General features: G+C 37.4%; 1 protein-coding gene across 1 annotated transcript in view; it reads right to left on the minus strand.

Moving 5' to 3' along the window:
• Positions 1-8,062: 8,062 nt before the first annotated feature.
• The window catches only part of LOC107743351 (gastrula zinc finger protein XlCGF57.1-like), a 73,138-nt gene continuing 61,238 nt past the window's right edge, over positions 8,063-19,962 (minus strand). Inside the window, exon 3 of the mRNA XM_016556531.1 lies at positions 8,063-9,477. Coding sequence (XP_016412017.1) covers positions 8,739-9,477 — 739 coding nt within the window. The 3' untranslated portion in view covers positions 8,063-8,738. The remainder of the gene's footprint in view (positions 9,478-19,962) is intronic.

The raw sequence follows: 19,962 nt of genomic DNA on the forward strand, positions 1-19,962 counted from the left end.
TATTATGGGTACAGGTTTATCAATCATCCAGAGAGACACAACAGCTCCACAACACATAAGTTTCTCTTTCCATGAAGTCAGGAGATTTCAGTTTCCTACACAACTACACTTAGGTTTCTCTTTCTCTGAACTCAGGAGATTCCTGTTTCCTGGTTCTGTGTTTAAGTGGCATGTGCTAAATGGGAGTCTGCAAATCACAAATAATAAAACATTGACTAAATTTAAGTCTCAGAATGACCCTCCCAGAATTCAAGTTACAGTGAAATAAGACAACACCTTTACAAATGGCAGTAATACTGCATCGTAAGTACTACACTTGTGAATGACTGAATATATTTGGGCTGCAATCCACTTTGCTTTTATATGCCCATCCCTAACTTAAATCCATCGACTTGGTTATGTAGCATTGCTTGCATTGCATGAGTGCACACTACTGGCAAAACCCATGCCATGGTTTTAATCAGACGCTAAACCAGGTGTAAAATGGTTTTGTTTCACCATTATGGTGATTAGTGTTGCCCTTTGGTTGGGCACTTGGAACTTATATATGAAGTCTTGTTGCTTTTGTGTTCTACATTATTTCACCCCCCAATGCTGTATAAACATAACTTTTTAGAGAAGGCATACTGGTGCAAAGGAAGCGTGTTCATCAGAGTATGCCCTGGACCAACCCAGAAGATGCTGCATAGAGTCATGTCTTCCAAACTGCGCAGGTGGACATTCAGAGTAATGAGTTGTTCTTTATGACATCTGGATGGCAACCATAAGCTCATTATGTTGTAGCGTTGCTACATAAGGGGAGGTTTATTTTTAGCATCAGTTGCCGATAATAAGGCATTGTCTATTATATGTTAATTGTGTTCCCCTGTGTACTGTTTTTCTCCCTTGTGTGTGTTTGTTTTTGACCCCAAACTCTTTTTCACGAGATTCAGCTAGCACTCCGATGTCACGTGATGTTATGTCAATCAAGCTGGAAGTTTACAGTATTTTCTTTCTATATAATGAGCCAGCATACACGCGTTCGAGAGAGCATGTTCTCAGTCCCTAATATATCAACTGTTTTGCCGTTTTGTATCCCCACTGACTGTTTATGGATGGTTGAACATTTTACCAGCCCTTCATGGAGTTTTTCTGCTTGGATTACTCACCCCAGAGGACTTTAAACAGTTGGAAATACTTCAAAGATACTATTCTCGGACTTACTATTTAACCTGTGAGACTGATCTTATCATTATTAATTCTTCCACGCTTAACTGAGAGACTACATGCACATATATGCATACACATGCATTTTTTGCTTGTGATATCTTAAAGGGGTCATATGATGTTGCTTAAAAGAACATTATTTTGTGTATTTGGTGTAATGAAATGTTTATGCGGTTTAAGGTTCAAAAAACACATTATTTCCCACATACTGTACATCAGTGGTCACCAACCTTTTTAGCCCCAAGATCCCTGACCTCGGCCTTTATGAAAGACAAGATCTACCTATTGAAGAATTGATAGAAAAAGACATCCCAGATTGTTCTTCAAATTTGAGGCCTTTTACTTAGTATTTTAATTAGTGATGCGCCGGTCATAACTGATTCAGAATTCAGATTTTCTTTTCTTTCTTTTTTTTTGTAGTAGACGTGTTAGGGAAGTAACATGTAACATTTTAATTATATTTGCTAAAATGAACGAAATGACTCGAAAAAAGATTCGTTCATTTTGCTGAACGAGACTCAAAGGTCCAAGTCGGTAAAATTATCCGAACTTCCCATCACTAATCTCTTTGGGTTTGGGACTTTAGTCTTTGCAACTTTAGGGATCTTATCTATGCACGAACAGCTTGTAACACTCCAAAGAGAGAGGAAAACTTGAAATCGCATCATATGACCCCTTTAAAGGGGTCATGACATGGATTTTTAAAATTATTTTAATATGTTCCTTGAGGTTTGCTTATAATGTTAATAAAGTTTTTGCACAATTTTGCTCATTCTGAACCTCTCTATGAAACTGCCTGTTTTTAAGGGGCAGGCCCTTTAAGACTTGTCAGTAATCGGCATTGGGAAGTCATTGCATTGGAAACAGTATCCGCGAGTGTTTTGACAACATAATCAAAATAATACGGTCATTTCCAGACAAAGCATTATTAAATAATTTACTTACGGTTGATGAAGCGGTAATAGATCTGACTGCAGCTGCATCTTTCAACAAATGTTTCTTTGTGAACTCTCCATGACACTGTGCCTCATTTACAAAACAAAATGCTCTGATCAATCCTCTGACACGATCCGGGATGCCATTAAAAATAAACTATCCACTTGTAACTTATGCTGGGATCCTTCTGATATCTGTACAAAGATGTGAACATTATATTTGCTAAAATGAACGAAATGACTCGAAAAAAGATTCGTTCATTTTGCTGAACGAGACTCAAAGGTCCAAGTCGGTAAAATTATCCGAACTTCCCATCACTAATCTCTTTGGGTTTGGGACTTTAGTCTTTGCAACTTTAGGGATCTTATCTATGCACGAACAGCTTGTAACACTCCAAAGAGAGAGGAAAACTTGAAATCGCATCATATGACCCCTTTAAAGGGGTCATGACATGGATTTTTAAAATTATTTTAATATGTTCCTTGAGGTTTGCTTATAATGTTAATAAAGTTTTTGCACAATTTTGCTCATTCTGAACCTCTCTATGAAACTGCCTGTTTTTAAGGGGCAGGCCCTTTAAGACTTGTCAGTAATCGGCATTGGGAAGTCATTGCATTGGAAACAGTATCCGCGAGTGTTTTGACAACATAATCAAAATAATACGGTCATTTCCAGACAAAGCATTATTAAATAATTTACTTACGGTTGATGAAGCGGTAATAGATCTGACTGCAGCTGCATCTTTCAACAAATGTTTCTTTGTGAACTCTCCATGACACTGTGCCTCATTTACAAAACAAAATGCTCTGATCAATCCTCTGACACGATCCGGGATGCCATTAAAAATAAACTATCCACTTGTAACTTATGCTGGGATCCTTCTGATATCTGTACAAAGATGTGAACAAGCTGTTTAAACCAAACACATCAAAGCGAATGTTGACGACAGACTAGAGTGTGTGGACTGTCTCAGAAAGTGAACGCACATCTGTATACTGTATCCAGTGTAGACAAGATAGCGACAGTGATTGTAATTTCTATTTATTTTTGACACGACACGACACTCGCATTCAGCGTGATCAAGTGTCAGCCGTTAGCGTCTGAACGCCAGTGGGCGGGGCCTATGTCGATGTGTTGGTCTGGAGGCTGTGTTTATGCAAACTGAGCATAAGCTGACGTCAGCTTGTCCCATAGGATAGAAGTTATAAACCTTGCAGGATGTATTAAGCATACAAAGATTAAAAGATCTTTTGATGTCTGTTTTAAAAGATCAAGGGAAATTTGGTTTCTCATGTCATGACTCCTTTAACGTTGTTTATTTGTATGTGCACTGTTGACTTGATAATACACTTGGGTATATGGATGGACACTTGTCTTGTGTTTGTAATTATTTTTTGAACTGCTTGAGTCGTTCTTGTGTAAACCTCCTTTGTATATTAAGCGGAGTGTTACAAGGTGAGTTATGTTTTATTTAATATGGGTGATATAATTATGGCAGACAAAATTTGCGAAATTTTGCCAGAGGACGGTTCACACAGGAGGAAATTGTTTTGCATTTTGAACCACATCCCATACCAATTCAGAAAAAAACATCAACAAGACACTTAAAACTGCAGTCCGTAACTTTTGGCACTCTAGCGGTTAATAAACAGAACTGCATGCGTCTTGCGGAAGAACATTGTAGCCAGAGCTACTTCTCTCTGTATATGTCTATGACGAATCACGCAGGTACTGGGCTACTCCGTAGCGGTACCTACCCGAACCAGTCTAAAATAGTCAGAATATAAACACTTATTATAGGTACTGTAGTGATTCAGGATAAGCGAGAAACACGGTTTGGAAAATGGATTCATGGTGTACTTGCTTATTATATCAATTTTGTAAATTTTGATCACAAAAAAAGTTACAGACTGCAGCTTTAAGTACATTTAAGTTTAAAATTCAGTTTCCCTTCTTCCTTTCATTGCAAAAACACTTGAATGAGCTGTGTTCAACCAAGTATCTGCCTTTCTAACACAGAACCTCCTGGACAGCAACCAGTCTGATTTCAGAAGTGAACATTCGACCGAGACTGCCTTGCTTTCAGTTGTTGAAGCCCTAAGACTGGCAAGAGCGGATTGCACATCTTCCAAACTTATCTTGCTGGATCTGTCAGCTGCTTTTGACACGGTTAACCACCAGATCCTCCTGTCAACCCTATAGCTATGCTGATGACATTCAGCTCTACCTCTCAATCCAACCTGATAATCCGACGATAGCTGCTCGCATCTCAGCATGTTTAACAGACATTTCTCGCTGGATGAAGGACCATCACCTTCAATTTCACCATCTAGTTAGGCACATCAACCATAACTCCTTCAAAAACAACCAGAAACCTTGGAGTTCTTTCTCAGACCACATTGCTAAAACTACCTGGAGTTTTCATGGTCCTGCAGCTGGACTATTGCAATGCTCTCTTGGCAGGTCTTCCATCCAGTTCTATCAAACCTTTATAATTAATCCAGAATGCGGCAGCAAGATTAATTTTTAATGAGCCGAAAAGAATGCATGTCACACCTCTGTTCATCAATTTGCACTGGCTACCAATAGCTGCTCGCATAAAATTCAAGGCATTAATGTTTGCCTACAAAACCATCACTGGCTCTGCACCCCTTTACCTAAATTCATTACTTAAGACTTATGTGCCCTCTAGAAGCTTGCGTTCTGCAAGTGAACGTCGCTTTATTGTGCCATCCCAAAGAGGCACAAAATCACTTTCACAGACTTTTACATTAAATGTTTCCTCCTGGTGGAATGACCTGCCCAACACAATCCAAGCAACTGAGTCCTTAGCCATCTTCAAGAATCAGCTAAAAACACATATCTTCCATCTTTATTTGACCCTCTAACTCTAGCACTCTCTATTCTAATTCTGTTCTAACTGTACTAACTGCTTGTTTTCTTAAAAAAAAAAAAAAAACTTGGCACTAGCTTCACTGTTCTTTTTGTATTCTATGTTTGTTTTCTTTGTATTTATTATACAAATAACAAAAAGCAAAAAAGGCCTCTAACACTAGCTTGCTCTATTCTTTTTCTATTCTATTTGTTTTCTCATTATCTAATTTTAAAAACCTTGCTATGTGTACTGCGTTAGGCTAACTGAGAGTTGTCATAGCACTTGCATATCATTGCTCTTTTGTTTGATTGCTTCCATCATCCTCATTTATTAGTCGCTTTGGATAAAAGCGTCTGCTAAATGTAATGTAATGTAAAAAAAAAAATCTGCTCTTTTGTATAAATAAATTGTGGTGCTTTTACTTGAATTTGAGTTGAATGAAAACAAATATTTCAACTTTGCTTTATTTTTTTACCAAAATTAGGTGAGTTTTTATTTGACATGTACTTTTTAAACTATTGGGGTGTCCTGCACTTCAGGCAAAAAAACAAAATTACAGTTTTTCTCAGTCGCTTTGGTGCATTTCTCGAATCATCCTTAATATTTGCAAACCAGTATGTATATTTCTCACAACAGTTCATACAAACCACACAATGCATTACCTACAAAAGCCTGTAACTTGCTCAACATCCTTAGTTCATCTCTCTAAAGCATTTATCTCAATGAACATATCAGTGCCATCATAATGACAAATCCTTGTGTAACTGATTAAACAAGATGTTTAGTCATATTGTCAATATAACAGTGTACTCTGTCATTATTTCCTGATGTAAACTATGGCTACAGTTTGGATGACAGTTACTGTATTGAAAATGCACAATGCTGCACTTCTGTATGGCATACATCAATGTCAGCAGTACAGTACAGACATTATGGCATGTGGATATTGATCGAGAAGCGACTGGCCAATTGATATAGAAAAGAAAAAGACAAGTGGAAAATGCTAAACTAGAAAGGTAATCACAGGAAACAGCTCTTAGGCTGAACTTTTCATGTGCATGCAGCACTGTATGAGGAATTACAGTGCAGTCTGTCAGCCACAGATTTTCATTCATTATTTCCTGATGTAAACTATGGCTACAGTTTGGATGAGTTACTGTATTGAAAATGTACAATGCTGCACTTCTGTATGGCATATATCAATGTCAACAGTACAGTACAGACATTATGGCATGTGGATATTGATCGAGAAGCGACTGGACAGTCATTGTGATATAGAAAAGAAAAAGACAAGTGGAAAATGCTAAACTAGAAAGGTAATCACAGGAAACAGCTCTTAGGCTGAACTTTTCATGTGCATGCAGCACTGTATGAGGAATTACAGTGCAGTCTGTCAGCCACAGATTTTCATCCACATCACAATGGATATCTTCCCTTACAATGGAACATGGAACAAATCTTTCAGAATGTCTTATCCAGCTTCTGCAGGCGTCTGCTGTGATGTCCTCCTCCATCCTGTGCAGAGCTCCTCAGTTGGGTTAAAGGGTTAGTTCACCCAAAAATGAAAATTTTGTCATTAATTACTCAATTAGTCCATGTGACATCAGGGGTTCAACCGTAATTTTACGAAGCTATGAGAATACTTTTTGTGTGCAAAGAAAACAATAATAACAATTTATTCAGCGCTTCTCCCCGAGTTACCGTCTTCCGCCATTTTGGAGAGTACCCCAGAACGTAATCAACGTAATCAGCGCTGTTTACGTTCAGCATGCGCATGCTTTCGGTGAACGTAATCAGCGTTGTTTTCTTTGCGCACAAAAAGTATTTTCGTAGCTTCGTAAAATTACAGTTCAACCCCTGATGTCACATGGACTATTTTACCGATGTCTTTGCTTCATTTCTGTGCGTTAATCGTGGTAATATCCTTGCTGTCTATGGGAGGGTCAGAGAGCTCTCAGATTCCATCATGGAACAAATCTTTCAGAATGTCTTATCCAGCTTCTGCAGGCGTCTGCTGTGATGTCCTCCTCCATCCTGTGCAGAGCTCCTCAGTTGGGTTAAAGGGTTAGTTCACCCAAAAATGAAAATTTTGTCATTAATTACTCAATTAGTCCATGTGACATCAGGGGTTCAACCGTAATTTTACGAAGCTATGAGAATACTTTTTGTGTGCAAAGAAAACAATAATAACAATTTATTCAGCGCTTCTCCCCGAGTTACCGTCTTCCACCATTTTGGCGAGTACCCCAGAACGTAATCAGCGCTGTTTACGTTCAGTATGCACATGCTTTCGCTGAACGTAATCAGCGTTGTTTTCTTTGCGCACAAGTATTTTCGTAGCTTCGTAAAATTACAGTTCAACCCCTGATGTCACATGGACTATTTTACCGATGTTCTTGCTATGTTTCTGTGCGTTGATCGTGGTAATATTTTTGCTGTCTATGGAGGATCAGAGAGCTCTCAGATTCCGTCAAAAATATCTTAATTTGTGTTCCAAAGATAATCTGAGATTTTATGGGTTTGGAACGACCTGAGGGTGAGTAATTAATGACAGAATTTTCATTTTTGTGAACTAACCCTTTAAAAGAGACTAACGTGAGAGATCCAGTTTCTGTAGCTAAGGAGAAAAATCTAAGCACAGTGTGTGATGTTGATGAGATTTTTCCAAAAGCTTTAAAGGAGTACCTACTTTTCCAGCACTTTGGATTAACACTACAGTGGACTTTTGCATATACACCGGTGGACACTTTTGGGACATTCACTTTGGGACTAGCAACACACTGGATTTATTAAGGATTGTTTTAGGGTATGGAACTGAAAGACTGTGCTTTTAACATAATATTGTAAATACATATTTGATTTTCACTTTTAACATTGTTGTGTCTCATCTTTTTAAACACTCAAAGCTCTTGCACATCATACTCTTGACCCCATTTTAACAAACGTAACATCTTCCAATAAAGCCGATCGTTACAAGGTCTCTTATAAAACTTTAAAGAAAGTTTATTTTCTAGCAAGAAAAGGTCAAACAGTCTTACAGTCACCTTCTCAATTCTCAAAATGTGCTTACCTAGAATGTATTAAAGAATTTACCGTATTAAAGAATTCCATTACAACATATAATATACACTCTCATTTAGATCAACACAAATCATAGATACCTAACATGGTATAGGTGAGGTTACATTAACTAGTGATTCTATCATAACGCATGTGTAAAACAGTATACAATACAATAGACAATATACAAGAACAGTAATAATACACACAATGAACTGAGGATATGAGTGTTCATTCTCAGAAATGTTTGTCTATGAATTATTCAGAGAAGAGTCCTTTTCTATGGGCATTATGTGTCTTGGAAATGTAGTGAGAGTTGCTCTGCCCGCATTCCTTTAAGCAATAAAACCAATGTTATCAGATGATTTGTCTTTGGTTGCCATGGAACCAGAGGCCGGTTCTGCCTTTTTGAGGCATTAGTTGCATTTCGGGGGAAGTCATAGTTGGCTTGTTGGTTGGGTGAGGGGTGTTAGGGGTTATTTGTTAAATATAACAAATGTCAATGTTGCAAGATGCGATTCAGCTGTAAAGCAGCTCTACGGAAGATGTTATGTGATGTCTCTGAATGATTCTTTGGCTTTTCTTGTCTGTAAAACTCATACAACACTTAACATTTAAACAGGTCCCTCTTGAGGAGAGATTCTTCATGTGGTACTGAAGGTTACCTTTTCTGTTGAAACTTCTTTCTAGTGTGAATTCTCATGTGAATTTCAAGGTATCGTTCTTGACTGAAACTCTTTCCACACTGAGGGCATATGTAAGGCTTTTCCTCAGTGTGAGTTCTCATGTGCCTGTTAAGACTTCCTTTATGAGTAAAACTGTTTCCACACTGTTGGCAGGTAAAAAATCTCTCCATAGTGTGAATTCGCCTGTGGACTTTAAGGCAGGTGAAGGGTTTCTTTTCAGTGTGAACTCTCATATGGTAATTAAGGGTTCCAGGTTGACTGAAACTTTTTCCACACTGTTTGCAGGTGAAAGGCTTTTCTCCAGTGTGAATTCTCATATGGTGAACAAGATTTCCAGGTTGCCTGAAACTCTTTCCACACTGTTTGCAGGTGAAAGGCTTCTCTCCAGTGTGAATTCTCATGTGAGATTCAAGATTTACATGTTGACTGAAACTCTTTCCACACTGTTTGCAGATGAAAGGCTTCTCTCCAGTGTGAATTCTCATGTGAACTTTAAGGTTTCCATGAAAACTGAAACTCTTTCCACACTGATTGCATGTGTAAGGCTTCTCTCCAGTGTGAATTCTCATGTGAACTTTAAGGTTTCCATGAAAACTGAAACTCTTTCCACACTGATTGCATGTGTAAGGCTTCTCTCCAGTGTGAACTCTCATGTGCTTGTTAAGGCTTCCTTTATTAGTGAAACTGTTTCCACACTGTTGGCAGGTAAAAAGGCTGTGGACATCAAGGTTTCCATTTTGATTGAAACTCTTTTCACACTGAGGGGATCCGTTAGGCTTCTCTCTATTGTGAATTTTCATGTGCCTGTTAAGTTTTCCTTGTTGATTGAAAGTCTTTCCACACTGAAAGCAAGCAAAATAATTCCTAGTTCCTGTCTTTTGAGCTCTTATTTGTGTGGAAGTCTTTTCAGACTGTAAGGAACAAAAAGATTTTTCTCCAGTAATGAAATCATGAAGATTCTCATACCGATCTTTCTCCTCAATTTCATTCAGTACTTCCCTCTCCTCTTTCAGTGCCATCAGCTCTAAGGTGAAAAAACAAACCAAAAAGAGTTAACCCCAGTTTAATGGCTCAAAGCAATCAACATCAAAACATGTAGATATGTAATCCATGTATGCTAGATCCTACACCAGGGTGTCCAAACTTGCTTTTGGTCGGCCTGTGTCCTACAGAGTTTAGCTCCAACTTGCCCCAACAAATCTGCTAGAAGTTTTTGAAGTTTTCCAAAGACATTGATTAGCTTTAATTGGGATTAGAGCTAAACTCTATAGGACAGTTGTCCTCCAGGAGCACGATTGAACACCCCTGTCCCATTGTCCTTTGGACAAGTAAATCAATCATTCATTTGTCCAAGTAAAAAAGTTAGTTGTATGTAAGAATTTTTTTTATTTGTTGTAAATGTCATTTATTTGTAAGCAATATTCTCATCACTGTTTTATCAGCTTTAACATAAATATCTGTGGTATTTGCCACATTAAAGGGGTCATATGAAGCTGCTAAAAAGAACATTATTTTGTGTATTTGGTGTAATGAAATGTGTTTATGCGGTTTAAGGTTAAAAAAAACACATTATTTTCCACATACTGTACATTATTGTTTCTCCTCTATGCCCCGCCTTTCTGAAACGCGTCGATTTTTACAAAGCTCATCAGTCTGAAAAAGCTAGGTGTGCTGTGATTGGCCAGCTATCCAGTGCGTTGTGATTGGCCGAATACCTCAAGTGTGTGACGGAAATGTTACGCCCCTTACCACATTGTAATGATACCCTGTCAGGCCGGAGCCATGATTCAAAATCATGAAAACCCATTATAAACGAGGCATTCGTTGCATCCAGTGGGGACATAATTATGGCGTCTTTTTACACGTTGCGTTGCATCGCAACCGCTTAACATAAAACCATGTCTGCATTTGTGATCGGAGAAATGACAAAGGCCAAACAAAGTAGTTTCGCTTTCACAATGAAGCACAAAGTGTCTCATTCACAACATAGTGGCAACAACAATACTACAGCCAGAATAAAAGTTACGCCTTCTTTCTTTGCGTGAACATTTGGGCGGCGTTATGCAAATCTTCCCACACCGTGACGTAGATATGTGGGGGGCGTGTTAGAACGAGCCGTTTTAGGTAGGTGTGGCTGACTCTTAACTTTTATAAAGAATATCTCTTTGGATTTGAAACTTTAGTCTTTGCAACTTTACAGATCTTCTTTATGCACCAAGAGCTTGTAACACTCCAAAGAGAAAGGAAAAATTGAAATCGTAACACAGTAAGGCTGCACAAGCGTCATCTGGCACGACCATGCTACTGACAATACATTATCCATTATCAGTCACCATTTACACTGAATGTAATAAAATCAGAATCCTTCTCACCAAAGTTTTAGTGCATCCTTAGTTTTTATTAATGAGGCCACTTGTCCAGTTGAGCAAATAAAAGTCTCTTTCACGTGCCCCTTCAAAAGATCCACGTGTCACAGACAAACAGACATGTGTAAATGCTAAAATCAATGACACTGTCTACACTGATCAATGAATGGACTTGTTTGAGATTCACCTCGCTTTGCCTGGAATTTAGACAAGAGCAGGTGGCTGTAGTGAGAGGAGAAGTGAAGTAAGTGCAGTCGAGACAGACAGCTGTCATATCTTGTAGTGTGTCAGCCACCTACAGTATGAGATTAAAGGAGGATAGTGTGATTCAAGCTCATGTGCTTTGTTGCTAATAAACTGGATGCAATTTAAATTCTGTTGTTTTGATATGAAAATATACGACTTAAGAAAACTAAAGTACTTGTTATGTAATTTAGAAATACAGTGCTGCTTGAAAGTTTGTAAACCCTTTAGAATTTTCTATATTCTATCTGGTGTGACCCCCTTTTGCAGCAATAACTGCAGGTAGCGTTTCTTGTAACTGCTGATCAGTCCTGCACAACGGCTTGTAGGAATGTTAGCCCATTCCTCAGTACAGAACCACTTAAACTCTGTGATGTTGGTGGGTTTCCTCTACAGATCGACCGATATATCGATTTACAGATATTTTTCCCGATATTTAAGCATTTTTACCATAACCGGATATCGGTTTTGTAATATCGGATTTACCGATAAACGCCACCATCTTGTGGGTGTTTTGAGAATTGCACGCAGGATCGCCATTACAGCGCATCTGAGGGGAGGGGAGACAATGGCGTGCACAGGTAAAGTATACTTACTTGCTTTGCTGTAATTAGCTAGCAAACTTTATTTAACATAACGCACAACCATTAATGCACAAATTAGATGTGTTTCATAAATGCCTGAAATGTAGCTAGTTTATGCAGCTTGTCTCTAAGAAATAGAGATGAGCTCACGGAATCATGTAAGATAATCCGTCAAGTCCTGTCTCAATAAAGATGTAACTTTGCATGAATTAAATAATACAGCCATGAATGAGCACAAGTTGAAAATAAAAGCGCTGAATTTAATTCTCTCTCTCTGTTGTATATTTGCTCATCATTAGTCTCGTGAAGCCGCTTTCATATTGCTGTTCACTCACCGGTTTGATGGTTTCATAAATGCCTGAAATGTAGCTAGTTTATGCAGCTTGTCTCTAAGAAATAGAGATGAGCTCACGGAATCATGTAAGATAATCCGTCAAGTCCTGTCTCAATAAAGATGTAACTTTGCATGAATTAAATAATACAGCCATGAATGAGCACAAGTTGAAAATAAAAGCGCTGAATTTAATTCTCTCTCTCTGTTGTATATTTGCTCATCATTAGTCTCGTGAAGCCGCTTTCATATTGCTGTTCACTCACCGGTTTGATGTGGTTGATGCTCATGAAATGCTCCAGCATGGCCACCGCATGTAACTTTTTTAACAAGATTCACTTGTTTAAAACACCGTAATTATATAAACATTTACTATATAACCATTAATTCGCTAATAAACATCGAAGACATCTGATGTCCGCTCAAAAAAACTAGACAGGCTGATTAAAGAAATGATTGCTACAGACAATCAGCCTTTCAACTTTGTTGAAAATAAAGGCTTCCAGAGACTCATGGCTACTGTAGAACCAAGATATACTAGAGTATACTATACTAAAGAGTGAGAAGTTCTACAGAACAGAGGTGTTCCCCAGTATTCACAGCAGTATCGTTGAGAAGGTAAAGCAGGTTATAACTTGGCTTTTACTACAGACTGCTGGTCCGGTACAATTGAATCCCTCATGAGTCTCACATGCCATTTCATTGATGATCAATGGATTCGCAGACAAGTCATTCTAAACACAAAAGCAATGACTGGATCACACACTGGGGAGTACATTAGTGAGATGTTCTTGGGAATGCTGGAAGAATGGGAAATTGACAAAGACAGGTTCTTGTTCTCAGGGACATTGGTGCTAACATTGTCAAAGGTATGAGAATTGCTGAACTGCCTGACATGAGCTGCAGTGCCCACATATTACAGCTTGTTGTCAATGATGGCCTCAACTCACAAAGAGCTGTCCAAAATATTCTGTCAGTGCTGAAAAGCTGTGCTACCCATTTTAATCATTCCTTACTAGCCAAACAGTGTTTAGCATTGATCCAGCAGGACCTTCGGCTACCTGCACATTCCATCATTCAGGCTGTGCCAACCCGATGGAATTCCACCTTGCACATGCTGGTCAGGATGCTAGAGCAAAAAAGGGCTTTGAACATATATGCCAGTGAGCATGGTGGGTTCACTAGCCTGAGTGCTGAGCAGTGGAATATTGTCAGTAATCTTATTGACACCCTTTCTCCAGTGGAAGAGGTCACTCTTGAGATGAGCCACTACGAAAGTTCAGCGTCATGCATCATCCCATCTGTCAAAGTTCTGAAGATGTTGCTCAGCAGCCAAGGTCCCTCCTCTCATGGGATTAAAACAATGAGACAGGAGATGCTGGAGAGTCTCACCAGACGGTTTGCAAAAGTGGAGGAGGTGAAATGTGCAATCCTTGCCCGTCTTCTGGATCTAAGATACAAGGCACATGCCTTTTCATCTGACACCACACTGTCAAATGCAAAAGAGTGGCTTAAGGAGGAGACAGAGAGCTTAGAGCAAGACAATGCACAAACCACACAATGTGAAGAAACACAGCCAGATGATCCTAGCACCCTTTCAAAAAGGCCCCGGACAGAAGAAAACCAGAAGAAACTGATTGATGAGATGTATGACACTATGCTTGGCGCTAGTTCTGAAGTTGCTGGGTCTAGCCTTGAAGGAGAGCTTCAGCAGTACCTTCTGGAACCAGTGATTGATAGAAGGATGGGCAAGCCACTTGAATGTTGGAAACAAAATGAGAAAAGGTTCCCCATTCTTGCTCCTCTGTCAAGTAAGTTTCTTTGCCCCCCACCTTCTTTGGTGCCCAGTGAGAGAGTCATCAGTGAAGTCGGAGCCATTTATGAAAACAAACGAAGCAGGCTTACTGGGCAGAATGCTGAAAGACTCTGTTTTCTACACTACAACCTAGTTCTGCTCAACTGGGAGTATTAAGCTACATTAAAATAGCAATGCTATTTTTTTCAGGTGGTTTAGATCAGTGTTTCCCAACCTTTTTTTAGTCACGGCACCCTTTGGAAATTTTAACGAACTTGTGGCACCCTACAAAATAAATTGTCACAATATTTGAATTTCTAACTTCAATATGATAATTTGAAAAGTATAGATATTCGGTACAGCAGGGAAGAACTGCAGAATATAAAGTCATACAGATATTTTTAATATTATTAAAAAATGTTGTCCATCAATGGTGGCAATCAGTAGGCTAATTTCTAATGAAGAGACCAATTTATATGACAGATTTTAATGTAGGCTTTATCGCAACATGAAAATTTGATACCGGCATATCCCTAGTGCTTTATTTATTTTACCTCATCACAGATTTTATAAAAAAAAAAAAACAGTTTAGTAACAGTGCACCTTTTTATTTTTTTGCACTTTCAGACCCCTTTATTTATTGGTGTATAAATAAGATTTATTTTGTTTTCTATGCAAGGAGGGAGTGATTGTTATAAATAAAATGGTTTGTTCAGTTCAGTGGTGTTGTAATCATGTCAAAAACAGAAGTATAACAGTAAATAAATATCGGTTCTGCATATCGGCTATCGGGCACATAAACACACAAATTATCGGTATCGTATCGGTTCTAAAAAATCATTATCGGTCGATCACTAGTTTCCTCCTATGAACTGCTTGCTTCAGGTCCTTCCACACAATTTCAATTGGATTAAGGTCTGGAATTTGACTCAGTCATTCCAAAACATTAACTTTGTTCTTCTTTAACCATTCTTTGGTAGAACGACTTGTGTGCTTGGGGTCGTTGTCTTGCTGCATGACCCACTTTCTCCCAAACCATGATACTACCACCATGTTTCACAGATGGGATGAGGTTCTTATACTGGAATGCAGTGTTTACTTTCTCCAAACATAATGCTGCTCATTTAAACCAAAATGTTCTATTTTGGTCTCATCCATCCACAAAACATTTCTCCAGTCATAGAGGAGAAACAATAATGTACAGTATGTAGAAAATAATGTTTTTTTTTTTTTTTTACCTTAAACTGCACAAACACATTATATTACACCAAATACACAAAATAATGTTCTTTTTAGCAACGTCATATGACCCCTTTAACGCGTACGATCACACCAGTGTGATTAGAACGTTCAGTGCATCACGTGATCACCTGCTGAATTCAAATCTGCTTTCGCACTTTTCCTGGCATTTTGTCATATTATCACAACTATTCAGTGTTTTCAACCATATAACGCTTATTTTAGATTCCAGACATTTAAATACACTTAAGTACTAGCAAAACCATACCTTTATAGTTTGTAAAAATACACACCGATGTCTATGGAAGCGGCAATAATGATCCTTACAAATATAATCTGACGGCATGTTTTACTGATTTTACATACACACTGTGTAGGTAACTATAAAGTTTACTCTGCTCTTCTCCCAGTTCACCAGAAACTTACTTTAATGTATTTTGGGAGGAAAGAATGATTTTACATGTTGTAAATCCCACAGCTTGGATTCAGCATGAACTAACATGGCGGCGCCCATCACCCGGTATAGATCAACTAAAATAGTCATTATAAAAGTGCTTAAACTTCCAAATACATTTACTTGCACATATTTCAGAATCGGAATATCAGATATTTAATCATTTAGTGAGCAAGTTTGTGAATATTAATAATAAAAAAGGAAAACGAAGTAAAAATACATCCGTTATAGATGTTTTTCCTAAACGCGGAAGTCACGCCTGACTCTTAACCAGAAGGATGCTTTACATTTCCGGTCTCCAGTGTTTCTAATCAAATTAGCATCTATTCCGAGCTGCTAATCTATTAAAATGTTTTTAAAAAGCACATGGCTCCAAAGCGCCATCACTTTACAGTGTCGTAATGACTGTCATTTGTCAGTGCCTCACTCCTCAAAGTTTAATGAGTGTGTAGATGACACAAAGCTGCCGATGTTAGCTACATTAAAAACAGATGGGCACTATTTGAATGGGTTCCTATGGAGACAGGAACAGAAGAGCATCCAATCAGAAGTTAGAATTTGTAATGTCGGCGTTCATCGTTTACTCAGGAAAAAGGTCTATACAGCGCTATTGTGGCTGTGGTGTGTCACATGACAAGCATGACGTGTCGCCATGGAAACAATATGGCGATACGTTCTAAAATAACGGTCGCCTAAAACAACTCACCCTTAAGGCCCGTTCACACCAAGGATGATAACTATAAAGATAACGATAAAGATATAGTTCTAAAAATCGTTCTCAATATTAAAGAATAGCAGAGTCCACACCACAACTATAACGATAAAGACAAAGAGAAACGATATCGTTGGAATCACTTTCAAAATGATATCTCTCCAGCTGATGAACGATAAAAAATTGAGAGCCAATCAGAATCCATCCTGCTGTAACGAGCTCGAGAATTTAAAGCGGCAGACGTGCGTGCCGTTATATTTATAGTTATCGTTCTTGGTGTGAACGGGGCTTTAGGGCTTAGCTAGAATATTTTAAAATCACGTGTGAAAGGGTTAATTACTACACTCATGTGACCTTCATAAATATCAATCATTTCTGTAGAGCTGAACATTTTAAGGATCAAATGAGTGAGTTCAGCTTTGAGAATGAAAACCAACCTGTTTGTTCCTCAGTATCTTCATGTTTGACTCTGAATATTTCTTCAATCTTCATGTCTTCACTATCCTCTTTAATAAACGCCATCTTTGTTTGTTCCTCAGTATCTTCATGTTTGACTCTGAACGTTTCTTCGATCTTGATGTCCTCACTCTCCTTTTTAAAAAACGGCATCTTTATAATCGTGTGTCACGTGAATCTCAGTTGATCCACCAGGAGTTTTTCTGTGTTTGGACACTTTGTCCTGTTTAATGAGAGAATAATTAACAGATAGAAAAAATAAATGCAAACTAAATCTCTGTCAGCAGCCTAGTTATTAGTCAGCGCACTGGTAAAAGAAAAAGTCATATACAGTGATAGTTAATGGACTTAAATGACCTTAATTCCTTAAAAACCTTAGACCTATATTAGGGATTCAATTATCTGAACGTAATATTAAATAGATTACATTTTATGAAAACATTTGCAGTTCGTTTGTAAAGATTCCAGGTAAAAATAAAGTATACTTGAATGCACTAAAAAAAATACTTAAATGGCAGCAAGTACATTTTTAGCACATTCTTACTTTTTGTGCTAAATTAAATGGTATAACTTATACACTATAAATACAATAATTAAATAGAATATTTCTACCTTAGTAGTACTTCAGTAGCAATTACACTAAATACCACTTAGGATTTCAATTGATTCTTAGTGCATTGAAATAAAGTATACTACTGCAAAAATATAGAGGACTTTTATTAGTGTAATTCTTAAAAGTGTGCTTTGAATTATTTAAAAATCAGTTCAATGTTAATTTGTTTGTTCCTCAGTATCTTCATGTTTGACTCTGAACGTTTCTTCGATCTTGATGTCCTCACTCTCCTTTTTAAAAAACGGCATCTTTATAATCGTGTGTCACGTGAATCTCAGTTGATCCACCAGGAGTTTTTCTGTGTTTGGACACTTTGTCCTGTTTAATGAGAGAATAATTAACAGATAGAAAAAATAAATGCAAACTAAATCTCTGTCAGCAGCCTAGTTATTAGTCAGCGCACTGGTAAAAGAAAAAGTCATATACAGTGATAGTTAATGGACTTAAATGACCTTAATTCCTTAAAAACCTTAGACCTATATTAGGGATTCAATTATCTGAACGTAATATTAAATAGATTACATTTTATGAAAACATTTGCAGTTCGTTTGTAAAGATTCCAGGTAAAAATAAAGTATACTTGAATGCACTAAAAAAATACTTAAATGGCAGCAAGTACATTTTTAGCACATTCTTACTTGTTGTGCTAAATTAAATGGTATAACTTATACACTATAAATACAATAATTAAATAGAATATTTCTACCTTAGTAGTACTTCAGTAGCAATTACACTAAATACCACTTAGGATTTCAATTGATTCTTAGTGCATTGAAATAAAGTATACTACTGCAAAAATATAGAGGACTTTTATTAGTGTAATTCTTAAAAGTGTGCTTTGAATTATTTAAAAATCAGTTCAATGTTAGTACACTTTTATATAGTTATCCTAACGAGTATATTTAGAAGTGTATGAAAGATACAAGTGGTAACTTAATAATTTTGTTGTGTTAAAAGCACATCTTAGTTCATATTCATGGTGTTCCAAAATAGCTCAGTCGAGAGCACTTAGATGTTCTTAAGATTATTAAAAGTACTAAAGAATATTTTTTATTAAATTAAGTACAAAATTAGTGTGCGAAAATAAAGCACTTTAAGTACATTATGGAGGTGTACTAAGTGTATTTTACTGCACCTATTCACCTGAGTTTACATTGAACATGTTTGTGTTTGTTGTTCTTGTTTATAGTCTGCGCGCGCTAATTCGAATCACTGAATCATTTTACGAATGATTCTGTTCAGATGATTCGGATTCTCAGTTTCTCTCATCACTTCTTTCTCGAACTTGAACGATGTACTTATTTACGATACAAGGGAGCGAAATGAGACGCACCTTTTCTGTTATTAATATGTGGATGCGCTTTACTCACAAACATAACGCTAAATAAACTATTACAACGTTATATTTAAGATGAATTAATTTCTTATCGTAGCTTGTAAAAACGTTTAAATTGACAGTAGAGTTTGCATTGATATAAAAACCACAAACCTTTCTTCAGGCGAATCACACCAGATGTAGGAGCGCGGCGCAGCTTTGTGACGTCACAACACCAGACCAAAATAAAAGTCCCGTTTAGTGGTAGCTTATCAGTTTACACGCTGATGTCTTTTATATGCGAATGATAATGCATTTCCACAATTATTAGCATCGTAAATCTAGAAACATTATATATATATATATATATATGTATATGAGATATATGTATCTCAATGTACATTTTCAACACTATACTTTGTGTTTTCTTACCTTGCCATTCAATTACATAAAACTAATTGTGTTTCTATAGGAAGGCTGAGGGAAATCTTTCACTCTTGTGACTAATCAACATCTTGTCATTTATTTACCTTTTTTTCCTCTTTTGGAAAATCATTGAAACACTATCATGAATTTTTCTTTCTTTTTTTGCTGTTGGAGCAAATGAAAGCACAAAAATATATTTGTTGCAGTTTCCATTCATCACTATAGAAGTTTACACACCTATGATGACTTCCACTTCTGAGAGCCCTGAACATGTGAAAAGGGTCTATACACACACAAGTAAAAAAAAAAAAAAAAACTAAGAAAAAAACACTTGTAAGATCTGCTGATGAACACAGAGGCCGCTGAGTTGTCCGAGGAGATACTGCGAGCATCTCTTGAAAATTTGGTCTGTTTTTTTAGATAAACTCAACTGAGAGTCCAGAATTGTACCAAGGTATTTAAAGTGCCCCTATTATGGGTAATGAAAGGTTCATATTTTGGTTTTGGGAGTCCTCAACAACAGGTTGACATGCATGCAAGGTCAAAAAACACTTTCATTGTTTTATAATATGCATTTACTTTTACCTTACTTGCTCAACGACTCCCAAACTATTCGCTCAACGATTCATATTTCCAAACCCCTCCTTTGCATGACGCTAATCTGC

This window comes from Sinocyclocheilus rhinocerous, unplaced genomic scaffold (assembly GCF_001515625.1).
Source record: "Sinocyclocheilus rhinocerous isolate Xijiao unplaced genomic scaffold, SAMN03320098_v1.1 scaffold136, whole genome shotgun sequence".
NCBI lineage: Eukaryota > Metazoa > Chordata > Actinopteri > Cypriniformes > Cyprinidae > Sinocyclocheilus > Sinocyclocheilus rhinocerous.